This window comes from Salvelinus alpinus, chromosome 4 (genome assembly GCF_045679555.1).
Source record: "Salvelinus alpinus chromosome 4, SLU_Salpinus.1, whole genome shotgun sequence".
Taxonomy (NCBI): Eukaryota; Metazoa; Chordata; class Actinopteri; order Salmoniformes; family Salmonidae; genus Salvelinus; species Salvelinus alpinus.
In genome coordinates, this window is record NC_092089.1 from 36,417,848 (window position 1) to 36,434,427 (window position 16,580).

General features: G+C 42.0%; 1 protein-coding gene across 2 annotated transcripts in view; it reads left to right on the forward strand.

Moving 5' to 3' along the window:
- Positions 1 to 16,519, forward strand: part of LOC139572392 (intermediate conductance calcium-activated potassium channel protein 4-like) — a 53,477-nt gene extending 36,958 nt beyond the window's left edge. Inside the window, exons 7-9 of one of the 2 annotated variants that reach the window (XM_071395143.1) lie at positions 4,446 to 4,515; positions 5,534 to 5,700; positions 14,451 to 16,519. In XM_071395143.1, coding sequence (XP_071251244.1) covers positions 4,446 to 4,515; positions 5,534 to 5,700; positions 14,451 to 14,454 — 241 coding nt within the window. In that variant the 3' untranslated portion in view covers positions 14,455 to 16,519. The remainder of the gene's footprint in view (positions 1 to 4,445; positions 4,516 to 5,533; positions 5,701 to 14,450) is intronic. The other variant, XM_071395144.1, reaches the window with a different exon arrangement.
- The last annotated feature ends 61 nt before the right edge of the window (positions 16,520 to 16,580 follow it).

The following is a 16,580-nucleotide window of genomic DNA, read 5'->3' on the forward strand; positions in this document are numbered from 1 at the left end:
GGGGTTGGTTGTCTCACATGTTGGTTGTCACAGTGCTAATTACTCCCAATGTCAATGATGCTGTGTAATACACTGTATATTTAACGTTAAAATGTGTGAATTCTTGGAAAGAACTCATCCACCTGGTCATTTCATGTCAGCATGACAAAACATTGAGGTGAGGGGAATTTGTGTTTTTCATAGGTGAAAGTAAAAAAATATTTTATAAAAGGTGTTTTCTTTGTAAATGTTCGAATTATGTGAGTATCCATGAACAATTATGTTTGTTGAAAATAGGAAAGGGAGAGCTATATTTCAAACCTATTTATGAGTTCCTAGGTCAAGTCATGTGATAACTGTTGGGTAGGTTGTCACTATCAGCTCCATTATAAAATCCCAAGCTTTTTTGTGTTTGTGATATAAAGAGCTCCCTTCGTTGTCATTTCTAACACACATCCACAGAAAGAGTATTTGTACCTTAAATTATATTATGGGCAGAAAAAACATTTTCATTGAAGTTCATGCGTCATTTCTGACAAAACCTTTTGATATAGCCAATCATTTCAATGACTATTTCACTGGTAAAGTGGACAAACTGAGAAGTGAAATGACAACATTGAACAGTGAACCATCATATTATTGTATTGAAGATCTAATAATGAAAGAGAATGATTGCTTCGAATTTGGTCAAGTTTGTGTGGAAGAGGTGGGAAAACTATTGGTTTCCATCAAAAAGGATAAGCCACCAGGTATAGACAACCTAGATGGGAAACTATTGAAAATGGTATCAGACTGTATTGCCACCCCTATTTGCCATGTCTTTAACCAAAGCCTAAAGGAGTGTGTGTCCACAGGCATGGAAGGAAGCTAAAGTAATTCTAGTACCTAAAAATAGTAAAGCAACCTTTGCTGGCTGTAACAGCCGCCCAATCAGTTTGATGCCTGTTCTTAGTAAACGGATGGATAAAATTGTGTTTAAACAAATACAATGCTATTTTTCAAAGAATAAGTTAACTACTGACTTTCAGTGTGCATATAGGGAAGGGCACTCAACTTGTACTGCACTGACTAAGATGACTGATGATTGGCTAAAATAAATGGATAGTAAGATGATAGTTGGAGCTGTATTGTTAGATTGCAGTGCAGCCTTTGATGTTATTGATCATAATTCATATTGAAAAAACGTGTTATGGGTTTACATCCCTTGCCATCACATGGTTGGAGAGTTACTAATCAAATAGAACTCAGAGAGTATTCTTTAATGGAAGCTTCTCTAACATCAGATATGTACAGTGTGGTATACATCATGGCAGTTGCCTTGGGCCGTTACTATTCTCTATTGTGTACAAGAATGCACACTCTACACATCAGCACCTACAGCCAGTGAGCTCACTGAGACTCTCAGCAAGGAGTAACAGTCAGAATGGGTCATTAATAATAAACTGGCCTTAAATGCATCTAAAACCAAAAGCGTTATATTTGGTTAAAAACATTCTCTTAGACCTAAACCTCAACTGGAGTTGTGCATAAAGGATGTGACCACTGAACAAGTTGAAGAAGCTAAACTCCTAGGAGTAACATTGGATGGTCTGTTATCAAGGTCAAGTTATATTGACAAAGTCGTTATAAAAAGATCTTCTGCGTTTGTGACACAAAGATCAACTGTACTAGTTGTTCAGGCTCTGGTCTTGTTCAGTCTTGATTACTGACCAGGTGATATGGTCAGGTTCAGCAAAGAAAGACTTAGCAAAGCTGCAGCTGGCTCAAAACAAAGCAGTGTGCCTTGCCCTTAACTGCACAAACAGAACTAACATCAACAACATGCATGATGGTCTCACGGTTGAGGGTTGAGGAAAAATTGACTACTTCTCTTTAAGTCTTTTTAAGAAACATGTGTGTGCTTCAATATGCCTAACCACTTGTATAATCTATTTGCATACACTTCCCCACCAGACACGCCATTATGGGTTTTCTTCACGGTACCCAAACCAAAAACAGATTGTATGCGTTGCTTAGTTATGTATAGCGCCATGTCATCGTGGAATGCTCTGCCACCATTAATAATAAACATACAGTACTGTATCACATCGCCTCTCCTCTTTCTAAAGATCTGATTTAACTGTACTGTATATAAGAATATGAATATACACTGAGTATACAAACATTAAGAACACCTGCTCTTTCCATGGCATAGACTGACCAGGTGAATCCAGTTGAAAGCTATGATCCCTTATTGATGTCAATTGTTAAATCCACTTCAATCAGTATAGATGAAGGGGAGGAGACAGATTAAAGAAGGATTTTTAAGCCTTGATACAATTAAGACATGGATGTGTGCCATTCAGAAGGTGAATGAGTAAGATAAAAGGTTTAAGTGCCTTTGAACGGGGTATGGTAGTAGGTGCCAGGCGCACCGCTTTGAGTGTGTCAAGAACTGCAGCGCTGCTGGGTTTTTCACGCTCAACAGTTTCCCTTGGGTATCAAGAATGGTCCACCACACAAAGGACATCCAGCCAACTTGACACAAGTGTGGGAAGTAGTGGAGTCAACATTGGCCAGAATTCCTGTGGAACGCTTTCGATACCTTGTAGAGTCCATGCCCCGACGAATTGAGGCGGTCCTGCGGGCAACTGTTCTGTACTTTGTCATGTATTTGTACGTTTTATGTGGACATCAGGAAGAGTAGCTGCTGCATGTGCAGTAGCTAATGGGGATCCTAATGAACTAAACTAAACACTTACATACACATTTACTCAGACATTTACATTTACATTTAAGTCATTTAGCAGACGCTCTTATCCAGAGCGACTTACAAATTGGTGCATTCACCTTATGATATCCAGTGGAACAACCACTTTACAATAGTGCATCTAACTCTTTTAAGGGGGAGGGGGGGGTTAGAAGGATTACTTTATCCTATCCTAGGTATTCCTTAAAGAGGTGGGGTTTCAGGTGTCTCCGGAAGGTGGTGATTGACTCCGCTGACCTGGCGTCGTGAGGGAGTTTGTTCCACCATTGGGGTGCCAGGGCAGCGAACAGTTTTGACTGGGCTGAGCGGGAACTGTACTTCCTCAGAGGTAGGGAGGCGAGCAGGCCAGAGGTGGATGAACGCAGTGCCCTTGTTTGGGTGTAGGATCAGAGCCTGAAGGTACGGAGGTGCCGTTCCCCTCACAGCTCCGTAGGCAAGCACCATGGTCTTGTAGCGGATGCGAGCTTCAACTGGAAGCCAGTGGAGAGAGCGGAGGAGCGGGGTGACGTGAGAGAATTTGGGAAGGTTGAACACCAGACGGGCTGCGGCGTTCTGGATGAGTTGTAGGGGTTTAATAGCACAGGCAGGGAGCCCAGCCAACAGCGAGTTGCAGTAATCCAGACGGGAGATGACAAGTGCCTGGATTAGGACCTGCGCCGCTTCCTGTGTGAGGCAGGGTCGTACTCTGCGAATGTTGTAGAGCATGAACCTACAGGAACGGGTCACCGCCTTCACCGCCTTGATGTGAGTTGAGAACGACAGGGTGTTGTCCAGGAGAATGTCAGAATGTCATATGTTATTCTCACAACATAAAATTCTGAATTTTGTCAGGAATATCGTTCAATCAAGGAAAGGCTATTTGTAAGACTTCTTATACTATATTATATATTATATATTATGCTATACTGCTTAATTTCCTGTTAGAAAATGAATAAACTACTAGCAAACATTGTGTGTTTGATGGCTTAGAACTCCATGTTAGAATAAATATGAGGATAAAAAGGGTCCCCATTTCAACCGAAGACCTTGGTCTTTCTCCTAACATTAAAAAATTATCTTGTAAGATATACTAGTGCTGAGAAATACACACAAGAGTACAAAGTGTGACAACCAACCCCAGTCTCCCCTACCCATTGATTCTTGAAGAGTATGACTTATAAATGCCTCATCAGTTTAGTTCAACTGTTGTGCCTCATCAGAACCCAAAATATAAGCTTGTTATACTCCAATGTTTTTAAACAATGTAAATGTACTATATAGCAAACACTATATAGCCTCAAAACATAGCTAAAACTATCATTTTGATAGCATGGATGGTCAGTTCTTGCATCCATAGCTCTGTCTATGAATGTGAGTGGTTTCATTTCTCCAGCTCCATCCCTCAGTTTTTCACAGAAAAAGGGGCAGGGAGGACACTATGTTATTGTTTCTATTGCTGATTGCCGCTTTAAGTCTGAAGCAACTGTTTATTATGTACCTCAGCTATTCTCAAATCCAAGGGATTGTGTAATTGTTAGTGTAAGGGGTGTTGTGTTTGTTCAGTGAAGGGGACCCTCTACAGTGCATACACTACCCAGTCAGATTTATACATACTGTAATGCGTACTAGTGGCAGTGAAGACAGTTTTTTTTACTTCAGGCCCAGATATTTATTTCAGGTCTCTATCACACTGTTATCATACTAAGATGTTGCTATGTCCTTTGTCTGTTTTGGACAGATTCCGGCACCTGCGACTTAAACAAAGGAAGCTGAGAGATTACGCCAGTGAGATGGTCGACCTGCCCAAGGTAAACCAACCACACCATACAGTAGGCTAGAACAACTCACGGCAGAGCTGTGTCGACATGTTTGACACACACACACACACACACACACACACACACACACACACACACACACACACACACACACACACACACACACACACACACACACACACACACACACACACACACACACCACGCGCAGGATAACCCAGATCCAGGTAATAACCACACTTTTACACAGACCATTATCCAGTATATTAAAGTTGCTGTGTTATTTATTAATAGGTGTTGAGACACATAAAATGTCTGTAAAAGACACATAAAACTCTATAAAACGACCATGAGGTTTAGCAGAAGGTTCAAGTCACTCTGTGATGTAATCCTAGACTCAGAGCTTTTTACCTAATGGGCAGTATACCAGGCAAAGAATGCACAACTAAAGAAAGTGGCTATAGTTGTGAGCGCTTTTATTAATTCAATTGATTGATATATTTGTGCAAGTCCAGCTCATATGTATATCAAACACAGGAGCAAATTTATGAGGAAGAAACGGTCACAGGAGACAGTTTTAAGGAGGGAGATATGTACATGTGATGTATGTGGTTCCCCTCAATGTTTTAACTACCCTAGGGAGTTGATTCCCCCAAGAGAGTTGCCACTGTCACCCTCAGCTCATCTGGGGTTAAGTCTGGGTTTATCTGAATTCCATGTCTGGATTTTGTTTGGCATGCTTGTGTTGTTACGACAAATAACTATAAAAAACACAACACAACTAGCATTGGGTGAATGGATTAATTGTCTGTATGTTTGTCTGTTTGATTGTTTGTTTGGTTGGTTGGTTGATTGATGGTGAACAGATGCAGATGATCATGTTTGGTTGATTGTTTGGTTGGTTGGTTGATTGATGGTGAACAGATGCAGATGATCATGTTTGGTTGATTGTTTGGTTGGTTGGTTGGTTGGTTGATTGATGGTGAACAGATGCAGATGATCATGTTTGGTTGATTGTTTGGTTGGTTGGTTGATTGATGGTGAACAGATGCAGATGATCATGTGCGACTTGAGTGCCAACTGGAACAACTCGTACCGGGAGCTGGAGCAGCGCATCATCTCCATGGAGCAGAAGTTAGACGAGCTGGGCCACTGCTTCCAACAGACCTCTGAGCTGCTGGCACAGGCCCTGCGCTACCGCAACCCTGAAATCAGGTACAGCTAACACAACCCCAACCCTGAAATTGGGTATAGCTAACACAACCCCGACCCTGAGATCAGGTAGAGCTAACACAACCCCCACCCTGAAATCAGGTACAGCTAACACAACCCCGACCCTGAGATCAGGTAGAGCTAGCACAACCCCGACCCTGAGATCAGGTAGAGCTAACACAACCCCAACCCTGAGATCAGGTAGAGCTAACACAACCCCAACCCTGAGATCAGGTACAGCTAACACAACCCCAACCCTGAGATCAGGTACAGATAACACAACCCAAACCCTGAGATCAGGTATAGCTAACACAACCCCAACCCTGAGATCAGGTATAGCTAACATGACCCTGAGATCAGGTACAGATAACACAACCCCAACCCTGAAATCAGGTACAGCAAACACAACCCCAACCCTGAGATCAGGTATAGCTAACACAACCCCAACCCTGAGATCAGGTATAGCTAACACAACCCCGACCCTGAGATCAGGTACAGATAACACAACCCCAACCCTGAGATCAGGTACAGCTAACACAACCCCAACCCTGAGATCAGGTACAGATAACACAACCCCAACCCTGAAATCAGGTACAGCTAACACAACCCCGACCCTGAAATCAGGTACAGCTAACACAACCCCGACCCTGAGATCACGTATAGCTAACACAACCCCGACATCAGGTATAGCTAACACAACCCCAACCCTGAGATCAGGTATAGCTAACACAACGCCAACCCTGAGATCAGGTATAGCTAACACAACCCCGACCCTGAGATCAGGTACAGATAACACAACCCCAACCCTGAAATCAGGTACAGCTAACACAACCCCAACCCTGAGATCAGGTATAGCTAACACAACCCCGACCCTGAGATCAGGTACAGATAACACAACCCCAACCCTGAGATCAGGTATAGCTAACACAACCCCGACCCTGAGATCAGGTAGAGCTAACACAACCCCAACCCTGAAATCAGGTTGAGCTAACACAACCCCAACCCTGAAATCAGGTAGAGCTAACACAACCCCGACCCTGAGATCAGGTAGAGCTAACACAACCCCGACCCTGAAATCAGGTAGAGCTAACACAACCCCGACCCTGAGATCAGGTAGAGCTAACACAACACCAACCCTGAGATCACGTATAGCTAACACAACCCTGACCCTGAGATCAGGTAGAGCTAACACAACCCCAACCCTGAGATCAGGTACAGCTAACACAACCCCAACCCTGAGATCAGGTACAGATAACACAACCCCAACCCTGAGATCAGGTATAGCTAACATGACCCTGAGATCAGGTACAGATAACACAACCCCAACCCTGAAATCAGGTACAGCAAACACAACCCCAACCCTGAGATCAGGTATAGCTAACACAACCCCAACCCTGAGATCAGGTATAGCTAACACAACCCCGACCCTGAGATCAGGTACAGATAACACAACCCCAACCCTGAGATCAGGTACAGCTAACACAACCCCAACCCTGAGATCAGGTACAGATAACACAACCCCAACCCTGAAATCAGGTACAGCTAACACAACCCCGACCCTGAAATCAGGTACAGCTAACACAACCCCGACCCTGAGATCACGTATAGCTAACACAACCCCGACATCAGGTATAGCTAACACAACCCCAACCCTGAGATCAGGTATAGCTAACACAACGCCAACCCTGAGATCAGGTATAGCTAACACAACCCCGACCCTGAGATCAGGTACAGATAACACAACCCCAACCCTGAAATCAGGTACAGCTAACACAACCCCAACCCTGAGATCAGGTATAGCTAACACAACCCCGACCCTGAGATCAGGTACAGATAACACAACCCCAACCCTGAGATCAGGTACAGATAACACAACCCCAACCCTGAGATCAGGTATAGCTAACACAACCCCGACCCTGAGATCAGGTAGAGCTAACACAACCCCAACCCTGAAATCAGGTTGAGCTAACACAACCCCAACCCTGAAATCAGGTAGAGCTAACACAACCCCGACCCTGAGATCAGGTAGAGCTAACACAACCCCGACCCTGAAATCAGGTAGAGCTAACACAACCCCGACCCTGAGATCAGGTAGAGCTAACACAACACCAACCCTGAGATCACGTATAGCTAACACAACCCTGACCCTGAGATCAGGTACAGCTAACACAACCTCGACCCTGAGATCAGGTACAGATAACACAACCTCGACCCTGAGATCAGGTATAGCTAACACAACCCCAACCCTGAGATCAGGTACAGCTAACACAACCCCAACCCTGAGATCAGGTATAGCTAACACAACCACATCACATACTGTATATCAGGTACAGTTAACCCAACCACAATCCAACCAAGTGCTAACAGTCAGTATCTGGACAATATGTGTGAAATGCTTGATAATGTATGTGATATCAACAGAGAGGTATATTTTCTAGGTGACCTAAATATTGACAGGCTTTCACCAAGCTGTCCACTCAAGAAAAAGCCTCAAACTATAACAAGTGTCTGCAACCTGGTTCAGGTTATCAATCAACCTAACACTGTTTTTACAAACAGCACAGGAATGAAATCCTCCACATGTATTGATCACATCTTTACTAATGCTGCGAAATCTACACATCCATCAGATATAGTGATCATAATATAGAAGCTACATGTAGGAAAACCAAAATTACAAAGGTTGGGCCTAATATAGTGCATAAGAGATCATACCGAGGTTTTGTAGTGATTTCTGTGTTGATGATGTAAATAATATTTGCTGGTTTGTTGTGTGCAATGAGGAGCAACCTGATGTTGCACTTGATGAATTTATGAAATTGCTTATTCCACTTACAGTGGCTTGCGAAAGTATTCACCCCCTTGGCATTTTTCCTAGGTCTGTGCTTTGACTAGGCGATTCCAAGACATTTATATGTTTTCCCTTAAACCACTCAAGTGTTGCTTTAGCAGTATGCTTAGGGTCATTGTCCTGCTGGAAGGTGAACCTCCGTCCCAGTCTCAAATCTCTGGAAGACTGAAACAGGTTTCCCTCAAGAATTTCCCTGTATTTAGCGCCATCCATCATTCCTTCAATTCTAACCAGTTTTCCACTCCCTGCCGATGAAAAACATCTCCACTGCATGATGCTGCCACCACCATGGTTCCCTGTGGGGATGGTGTTCTCAGGGTGATGAGAAGTGTTGGGTTTGCGCCAGACATAGTGTTTTCCTTGATGTCCAAAAAGCTAAATTTTAGTCTCATCTGACCAGAGTACCTTCTTCCATATGTTTGGGGAGTCTCCCACATGCCTTTTGGCAAACACCAATTTTTTTCTTTAAGCAATGTCTTTTTTCTGGCCACTCTTCCGTAAAGCCCAGCTCTGTGGAGTGTGCGGCTTAAGGTGGTCCCATGGACAGATACTCCAATCTCCAATGTGAAGCTTTGCAGCTCCTTCAGGGTTATCTTTGGTATTTTTTTTGCCTCTATGATTAATGCTCCCCTTGCCTGGTCTGGGAGTTTTGGCGGGCGGCCCTCTCTTGGCAGGTTTGTTGTGGTGCCATATTCTTTCCATTTTTTAATAATGGATTTAAATGGTGCTCCGTGGGATGTTCAAAGTTTCGGATATTTTTTTATAACCAAACCCTGATCTGTACTTCTCCACAACTTTGTCCCTGACCTATTTGGAGTGCTCCTTGGTCTTCATGGTGCAGCTTGCTTAGTGGTGTTGCAGACTCTGGGGCCGTTCAGAACAGGTGTAGATATACTGAGATCATGTGACAGATCATGTGACACTTAGATTGCACACAGGTGGACTTTATTTAACTAATTATGTGACTTCTGAAGGTAATTGGTTGCACCAGATCATATTTATGGGCTTCATAGCAAAGGGGATGAATACATACAGTGGGGAGAACAAGTATTTGATACACTGCCGATTTTGCAGGTTTTCCTACTTACAAAGCATGTAGAGGTCTGTAATTTTTATCATAGGTACACTTCAACTGTGAGAGACGGAATCTAAAATCTAATCTAAAATCCAGAAAATCACATTGTATGATTTTTAAGTAATTAATTAGCATTTTATTGCATGACATAAGTATTTGATCACCTACCAACCAGTAAGAACTCCGGCTCTCACAGACCTGTTAGTTTTTCTTTAAGAAGCCCTCCTGTTCTCCACTCGTTACCTGTATAAAAGACACCTGTCCACACACTCAATCAAACAGACTCCAACCTCTCCACAATGGCCAAGACCAGAGAGCTGTGTAAGGACATCAGGGATAAAATTGTAGACCTGCACAAGGCTGGGATGGGCTACAGGACAATAGGCAAGCAGCTTGATGACCTGAAGAGAGCTGGGACCACAGTCTCAAAGAAAACCATTAGTAACACACTACGCCGTCATGAATTAAAATACTGCAGCGCACGCAAGGTCCCCCTGCTCAAGCCAGCGCATGTCCAGGCCCGTCTGAAGTTTGCCAATGACCATCTGGATGATCCAGAGGAGGAATGGGAGAAGGTCATGTGGTCTGATGAGACAAAAATAGAGCTTTTTGGTCTAAACTCCACTCGCCGTGTTTGGAGGAAGAAGAAGGATGAGTATAACCCCAAGAACACCATCCCAACCGTGAAGCATGGAGGTGCAAACATCATTCTTTGGGGATGCTTTTCTGCAAAGGGGACAGGACGACTGCACCGTATTGAGGGGAGGATGGATGGGGCCATGTATCGCGAGATCTTGGCCAACAACCTCCTTGCCTCAGTAAGAGCATTGAAGATGGATCGTGGCTGGGTCTTCCAGCATGACAACGACACGAAACACACAGCCAGGGCAACTAAGGAGTGGCTCCGTAAGAAGCATCTCAAGGTCCTGGAGTGGCCTAGCCAGTCTCCAGACCTGAACCCAATAGAAAATCTTTGGAGGGAGCTGAAAGTCCGTATTGCCCAGCGACAGCCCCAAAACCTGAAGGATCTGGAGAAGGTCTGTATGGAGGAGTGGGCCAAAATCCCTGCTGCAGTGTGTGCAAACCTGGTCAAGAACTACAGGAAACGTATGGTCTCTGTAATTGCAAACAAAGGTTTCTGTACCAAATATAAAGTTCTGCTTTTCTGATGTATCAAATACTTATGTCATGCAATAAAATGCTAATTAATTACTTAAAAATCATACAATGTGATTTTCTGGATGTTTGTTTTAGATTCCGTCTCTCACAGTTGAAGTGTACCTATGATAAAAATTACAGACCTCTACATGCTTTGTAAGTAGGAAAACCTGCAAAATCGGCAGTGTGTCAAATACTTGTTCTCCCCACTGTATGCACGCACCACTTTTCCATTTTTTATTGTTTAGAACGTTTTGAAACAAGTAATTTTTTTCATTTCACTTCACCAATTTGAACAATTTTGTGTATGCCCATTACATGAAATTCAAATAAAAATCTATTTAAATTACAGGTTGTAATGCAGCCAAATAGGAATACTTTTGCAAGGCACTGTACTAATAAGTATGCACCCATTAGGAAAATGAATGTAAAAATGGTTAAATCCCCGGTTGAGAGGGATGAGGCAAAAGGAATGGCAAATAAGTCTGGCTGCACAGCCGATTGGCAAACTTACTGTAGTTGTCATGTGTTGTTGTGTTGTTGTCTTGTGTTTCTGCCATGATGTGTTGTCTTCGGTCTCTCTTTATGTGGTGTTGTGGTGTCTCTCATCGTGATGTGTGTTTTGTCCTATATTTTGAATCCCAGCCCCCGTCCCAGCAGGAGGCCTTTTGCCAGGCCGTCATTTGTTCTTAACTGACTTGCCTAATTAAATAAAGGTTAAATACTTAACTAAACAAAAATAAGAAAAAAATGTACTATGAAACAAAGCTAAATTATATAAAGGATGATGGTAAAAAGCTTTGGAGCACCATAAATGAGATTTTGGGCAAAAAGCTCCATCCTTCATTGAATCAATTCATCACAAAACCCACTGATATTGCCAACTACTTTAATGATTTTTTCATGGCACGATTAGCAATTGTAGGCATGACATGCCAACAACAAACTCTGCACCTACACATCCATGCATAACTGACTAAATTATGAAGGACAAACAATTTAATTTTGATTTATGTAAAGTGAGTGTGGATGAGGTGAAAAAAGTATTGTTGTCTATCATCAATGACAAACCACCTGGGACTGACAACTTGGATGGAAAATTACTGAGGATGATGACGGACTATATTGCCACTCCTAATTGCCATCTCTTCAATCTAAGCCTACAATCTAAGCATGTGCCCTCAGGTCAGGAGGGAAGCAAAAGTAATTATGATACCCAAGAATAGCAAAGCCCCCTTTACTGGTTCAAACAGCCAACCAGTCAACCTGCTACCAACCCTTAGTAAACTTTTGGAAAAAATTATATTTGACCAGATATATGCTATTTCACAGTAAACAAATTAACAACAGACTTTCATCACGCTTATAGGGAAGGGCTTTCAGCATGTACAGCAAATTACTGATGATTGGCTGATAATAAGAAAACTGTGGGAGCTGTTTTGTTTGACTTCAGTGCAGCTTTTGACATTATCAATCATAATCTGTGGCTGAAAAAATGTATGTGTTATGGATTTACATCCTCTGCTATATTGTGGATTTATTATTACCTGTCTAACAGAACACAAAGGGTGTTCTTTAATGGAAGCCTCTCCAACATAATCCAGGTAGAGTTAGGCATTCCCCAGGGCAGCTGTCCATGCCCCTTACTTTTTTCAATCTTTACTAATGACCTGCCACTGGCACTGAGTAAAGCCTATGTGTCTATGTATGCTGATGACTCAACATCATACAAATCAGCTACCACAGCAAGTGAAATTACTGCAACACTTAACAAAGACTTGCTGTCAGTTTTAGAATGGGTGACAAGTAATAAGCTAGTCCTACATATTTCAAAAACTTAAAGCATTGTATTTGGGACTAACCATTCACTAAACTTCAACTTAATATTGTAATGAATAATGTGGAAATTGAGCAAATTGAGGAGACTAAACTGCGTTGTGTAATCCTGGATAATAAACTGTCATGGTAAAAACATATTGATGCAACGGTAGCTAAAATGGGGAGAGGTCTGTGCGTAATAACACTCTGCTCTGCTTTCTTGACATCGCTATCAACAAAACAAGTCCTACAGGCCCTAGTTTTGTTGCAGCTGGACTACTGCCCAGTCATATGGTAAAGTGCCACAAAGAGGGACATAGGCAAATTAGTTGCCCCAGAACAGAGCAGCACGGCTGGTCCTTAAATGTATACAGAGAGCTGACATCAATAACATGCATGTCAATCTCTCCTGGCTCAAAGTAGAGGAGACATTGACTGCATCACTAGTACTACTTGTCTTTGTGCGAGGTATTGACATGATGAAAGCACCAAGCAGTCTGTTCAAATGACTAGCACACAGCTCAGACACCCATGCATACCCCACAAGACATACCACCAGTGGTCTCTTCACAGTCCCCAAGTCCAGAACAGACACTGGTAAAGCCATGACTACATGGAACTCTATTCCACATCAAGTAACTCATGTAAGCAGTAAAAATCTGATTTGAAAAACAGATAAAACTACACCTTATGGAACAACCTGGACTGTAAAGAGATGCACACAGGCACACACACTTTACACACACATACATTGTAATGTTGTTGTATTGTGGTATTATACATTTTGTAGTGGTAGAGTAGTGGTGTAATAATGTGTTGTATGATGTAGTGTTTTATTTTTTGCGATGTAATCGCCTTAATCTTGTTTGGACCCCAAGAAGCCTAATAGGGATCCTTAATAAATACAAATACAGAACTCCTATCAGCTACAGCTAACACAACCACATCCGTTATAGGTAAGACAACCACAACCCAAACACAACCCTGAGATTAGACCATTCCACAACCTAAGCAGTTTTTACAGTAGGCCTTAAAGGTGCAACACGTAGGTTTTTTTTAATCTAATTTTTTCCAATGTAATTTCTTAAAATGTCCATAATATACAGTATCTGGCGCTAATTGTGGAATGATAGAGTTTCACAGTATTATTTATCCACCAGTGTTGTGATTGGCTGTGATATTCACCTATTTATTTCTCCAGCCAGAGCGGCATCTGTTGTCAAAGCTGTTCTGACTTTGTGGCTGGCTGTTATCTAGTGGAAATCGCTCTGTCATTTCCTGGTTGCATTTTCCATTTATGTGAAAAAACAAGCACTTAATAGTGTAAGGAATCATTGTACTAAATTGCTGTGAAATCGCTGAGAAATATATTTCCAACAACAAAAAAATTATTGTTTTTACAGCTGTTACTTTCGGTTTTGGTCCACCAGCTTTAAACAGCTATAAAAACAATAGTTTTTTTTATTATTGAAAATATATTTCACAGCGTTTAGATGGTACAATGACTCCCTACACTATTTAGTGCTTGTTTTCTCACATAAACTGAAGTGTCAACTCGATAACACAGCCACAAAGTCAGAACAGCTTTCACAGTGTGACAACAGATGCCGCTCCGGCAGTAGAAATCAATAGGCGAATATCACTGCCAATTGCAACACTGGCGGATAAGTAATAGTGTGAAACACTATCATTTCACTATTAGTGCCAGAAATATTATGGACATTTTCTGACATTACAATGCAAAAATAAAATACGAAAATGTCTAGCACCTTTAACTTTCACAACAAAACTTGATATGAACATGCTTTAGAATAACCTGTACTGTAGATTCTAACTATTCTCTCTCTACAGGTGACTCGTGGCTGTGTGGTGGTGGTGGTTGGGTGAACCACACTCGCTGCAGGCCTTTCCCAAAGACTAAAGATGGATGCTACCAGCCTTCTGTAATTTCCATCAGACCGGGATGGGAATCCTCTTCCCCCCCAAAGCTGCATTTAACATTTGACCTGCGGCACCACTTGGACTACTGCCAGGACCAAGGCTGGCATCGTCTTCTGACCCAGCGACTGAATGGACCCTACACAATGACTCGTACTTGTAAAGACAAAAAAGAAAAAGGACTTAATTTTACTACAGCGGGGTCTGATATAGATGACTGGTGTATTTTTATCAGATGTGTTTAATGTACAAAGTATTGCATTAACAATCTCAATTAAGAACTACAGTAACACGGCCTCTGGTTCTGTAGCTTGTGTCATCTCAGAGGGAGGGGCTCTATGGGTTCACCCACTGATGGCTCTGTAAAGTATGTCCCCTAACTCCTGCTATTAGTGTTACAAGTTACATTGGAGTCACCTAAACATAATGCCTGGTTCCTACGGAACAAGAGGTTTAAACAGCGTTTTTAAATGTGAGGGAAACTTCTTTGAATGCCACTCAGTATTGACAGCCTCCCTCAAAGCGTCTTTCAATTATACCTTTTTCCACAAGTAAAACACAATGGTTATTCCACACATTTTTCCTAACAGGAAGTATAAAGCGGTGACATCCTCAGAGGCACCAGTGTATGAGACAACTGCCTTATTACTAGAGAGAGCTGCTGGTCACTTTTAAAATACACATCTCTGTTCTCTAACTGTTATAATCCTCTCCATTTTGTTAGATTAGGAAATAAAACAATTTCTCTTCACACGGCCTCAGTCAGAGGGATAAACTGCTAGTCAGTTGCCATGTCTCAAGGGCTGCCCGGCCACCCACTCAAACACTCCCTAAGGTACTGTAACTAATCTAGACTGTTAAGGCCCGACATATATTGTTGTCTTAAGGATGATTGTATGGGGAAGCAGTCAGTTTACATAGTTAAGCTGTTCTCATAAAGATCAAGAGACAAGTAGCATAGCCTAATAAAGTACGCAAGCTGATATTTATTGGGATGACTCATGTACTGGAGGCAGCTCTGCAGAGTGGTCACTAGCTGGCACAGCCACAGTCATAAAATCTGCTTTGAAACATAACCACACTGCTAAACATAATGCCTAACCAAATTTTTGTTTTCATTAATTCATCAAGACAATTTTGACTTGCAGCTGGCCCATCTAGCGGAAACCGCTCAGTTCTGCCTCCAGGGCAAGACTCACGACAATAAACGTCAACCTGCATAAAGTACATGGAGACATTGCTCACTGTTATTCTAATTCTGATGTGACAGCTCCCCCCAGAGGATATGTACATGCATGACAATCACACACCAGTCAAAGACATGAATGAATGTCAAACGGCGTCATATTCTTGGGTCTCTGTGGCAGCCTATGGGTAATACATCATCACAGTCTAAATAGTTTTGAAATCTTTTACCAAACAATACTTGTGTGACATGGATTGTTTTTGGACTAGTAACAGCCAAATTATACTTAGCACACAGGTAGGATTAAAAGTGGCCAGTCTTTAAATGAGGGTGCATTTTTAGAACACAGCTCTCAATACATGTTGCACTCAAGTGTGAATGGGGAAATATGGGTCAGTGGCACAGCATTGTCTTATTTGCATAATTTATGTCATTCACTTTGTGAATCCACAAATTGTACCCGTTCTCCAGCCCCAATGGTAAGGCTGGTAATCTGGGGCATTACTAAATCAAGCACCTTGTGAGGACAACTATTCCCATGGTTGTATTTAAACTGGACGTCTGCATTTTCATTAACTGGAGTTAAGATATGTAATTCTTTAAAAAATATATTTAGTTTTTTTAACATGAGGATCACATGTACTGGTAATATTGTGAAATCGGCTTACAAAAGGATAGATTCTGCAAAAACGATGTGAAGTGAAACGTTTACAGGTTCTTTTGCACATGATAAAACCATGCATTGGAAATACATTTTCTGGTCTTCCTGACAATTAAAAGCCATTGGTGAATGGAAGTTTTTGAATGAGTATTGTTCTACCAGCTAAATCATAACCTACTTATAATATTAACGATAA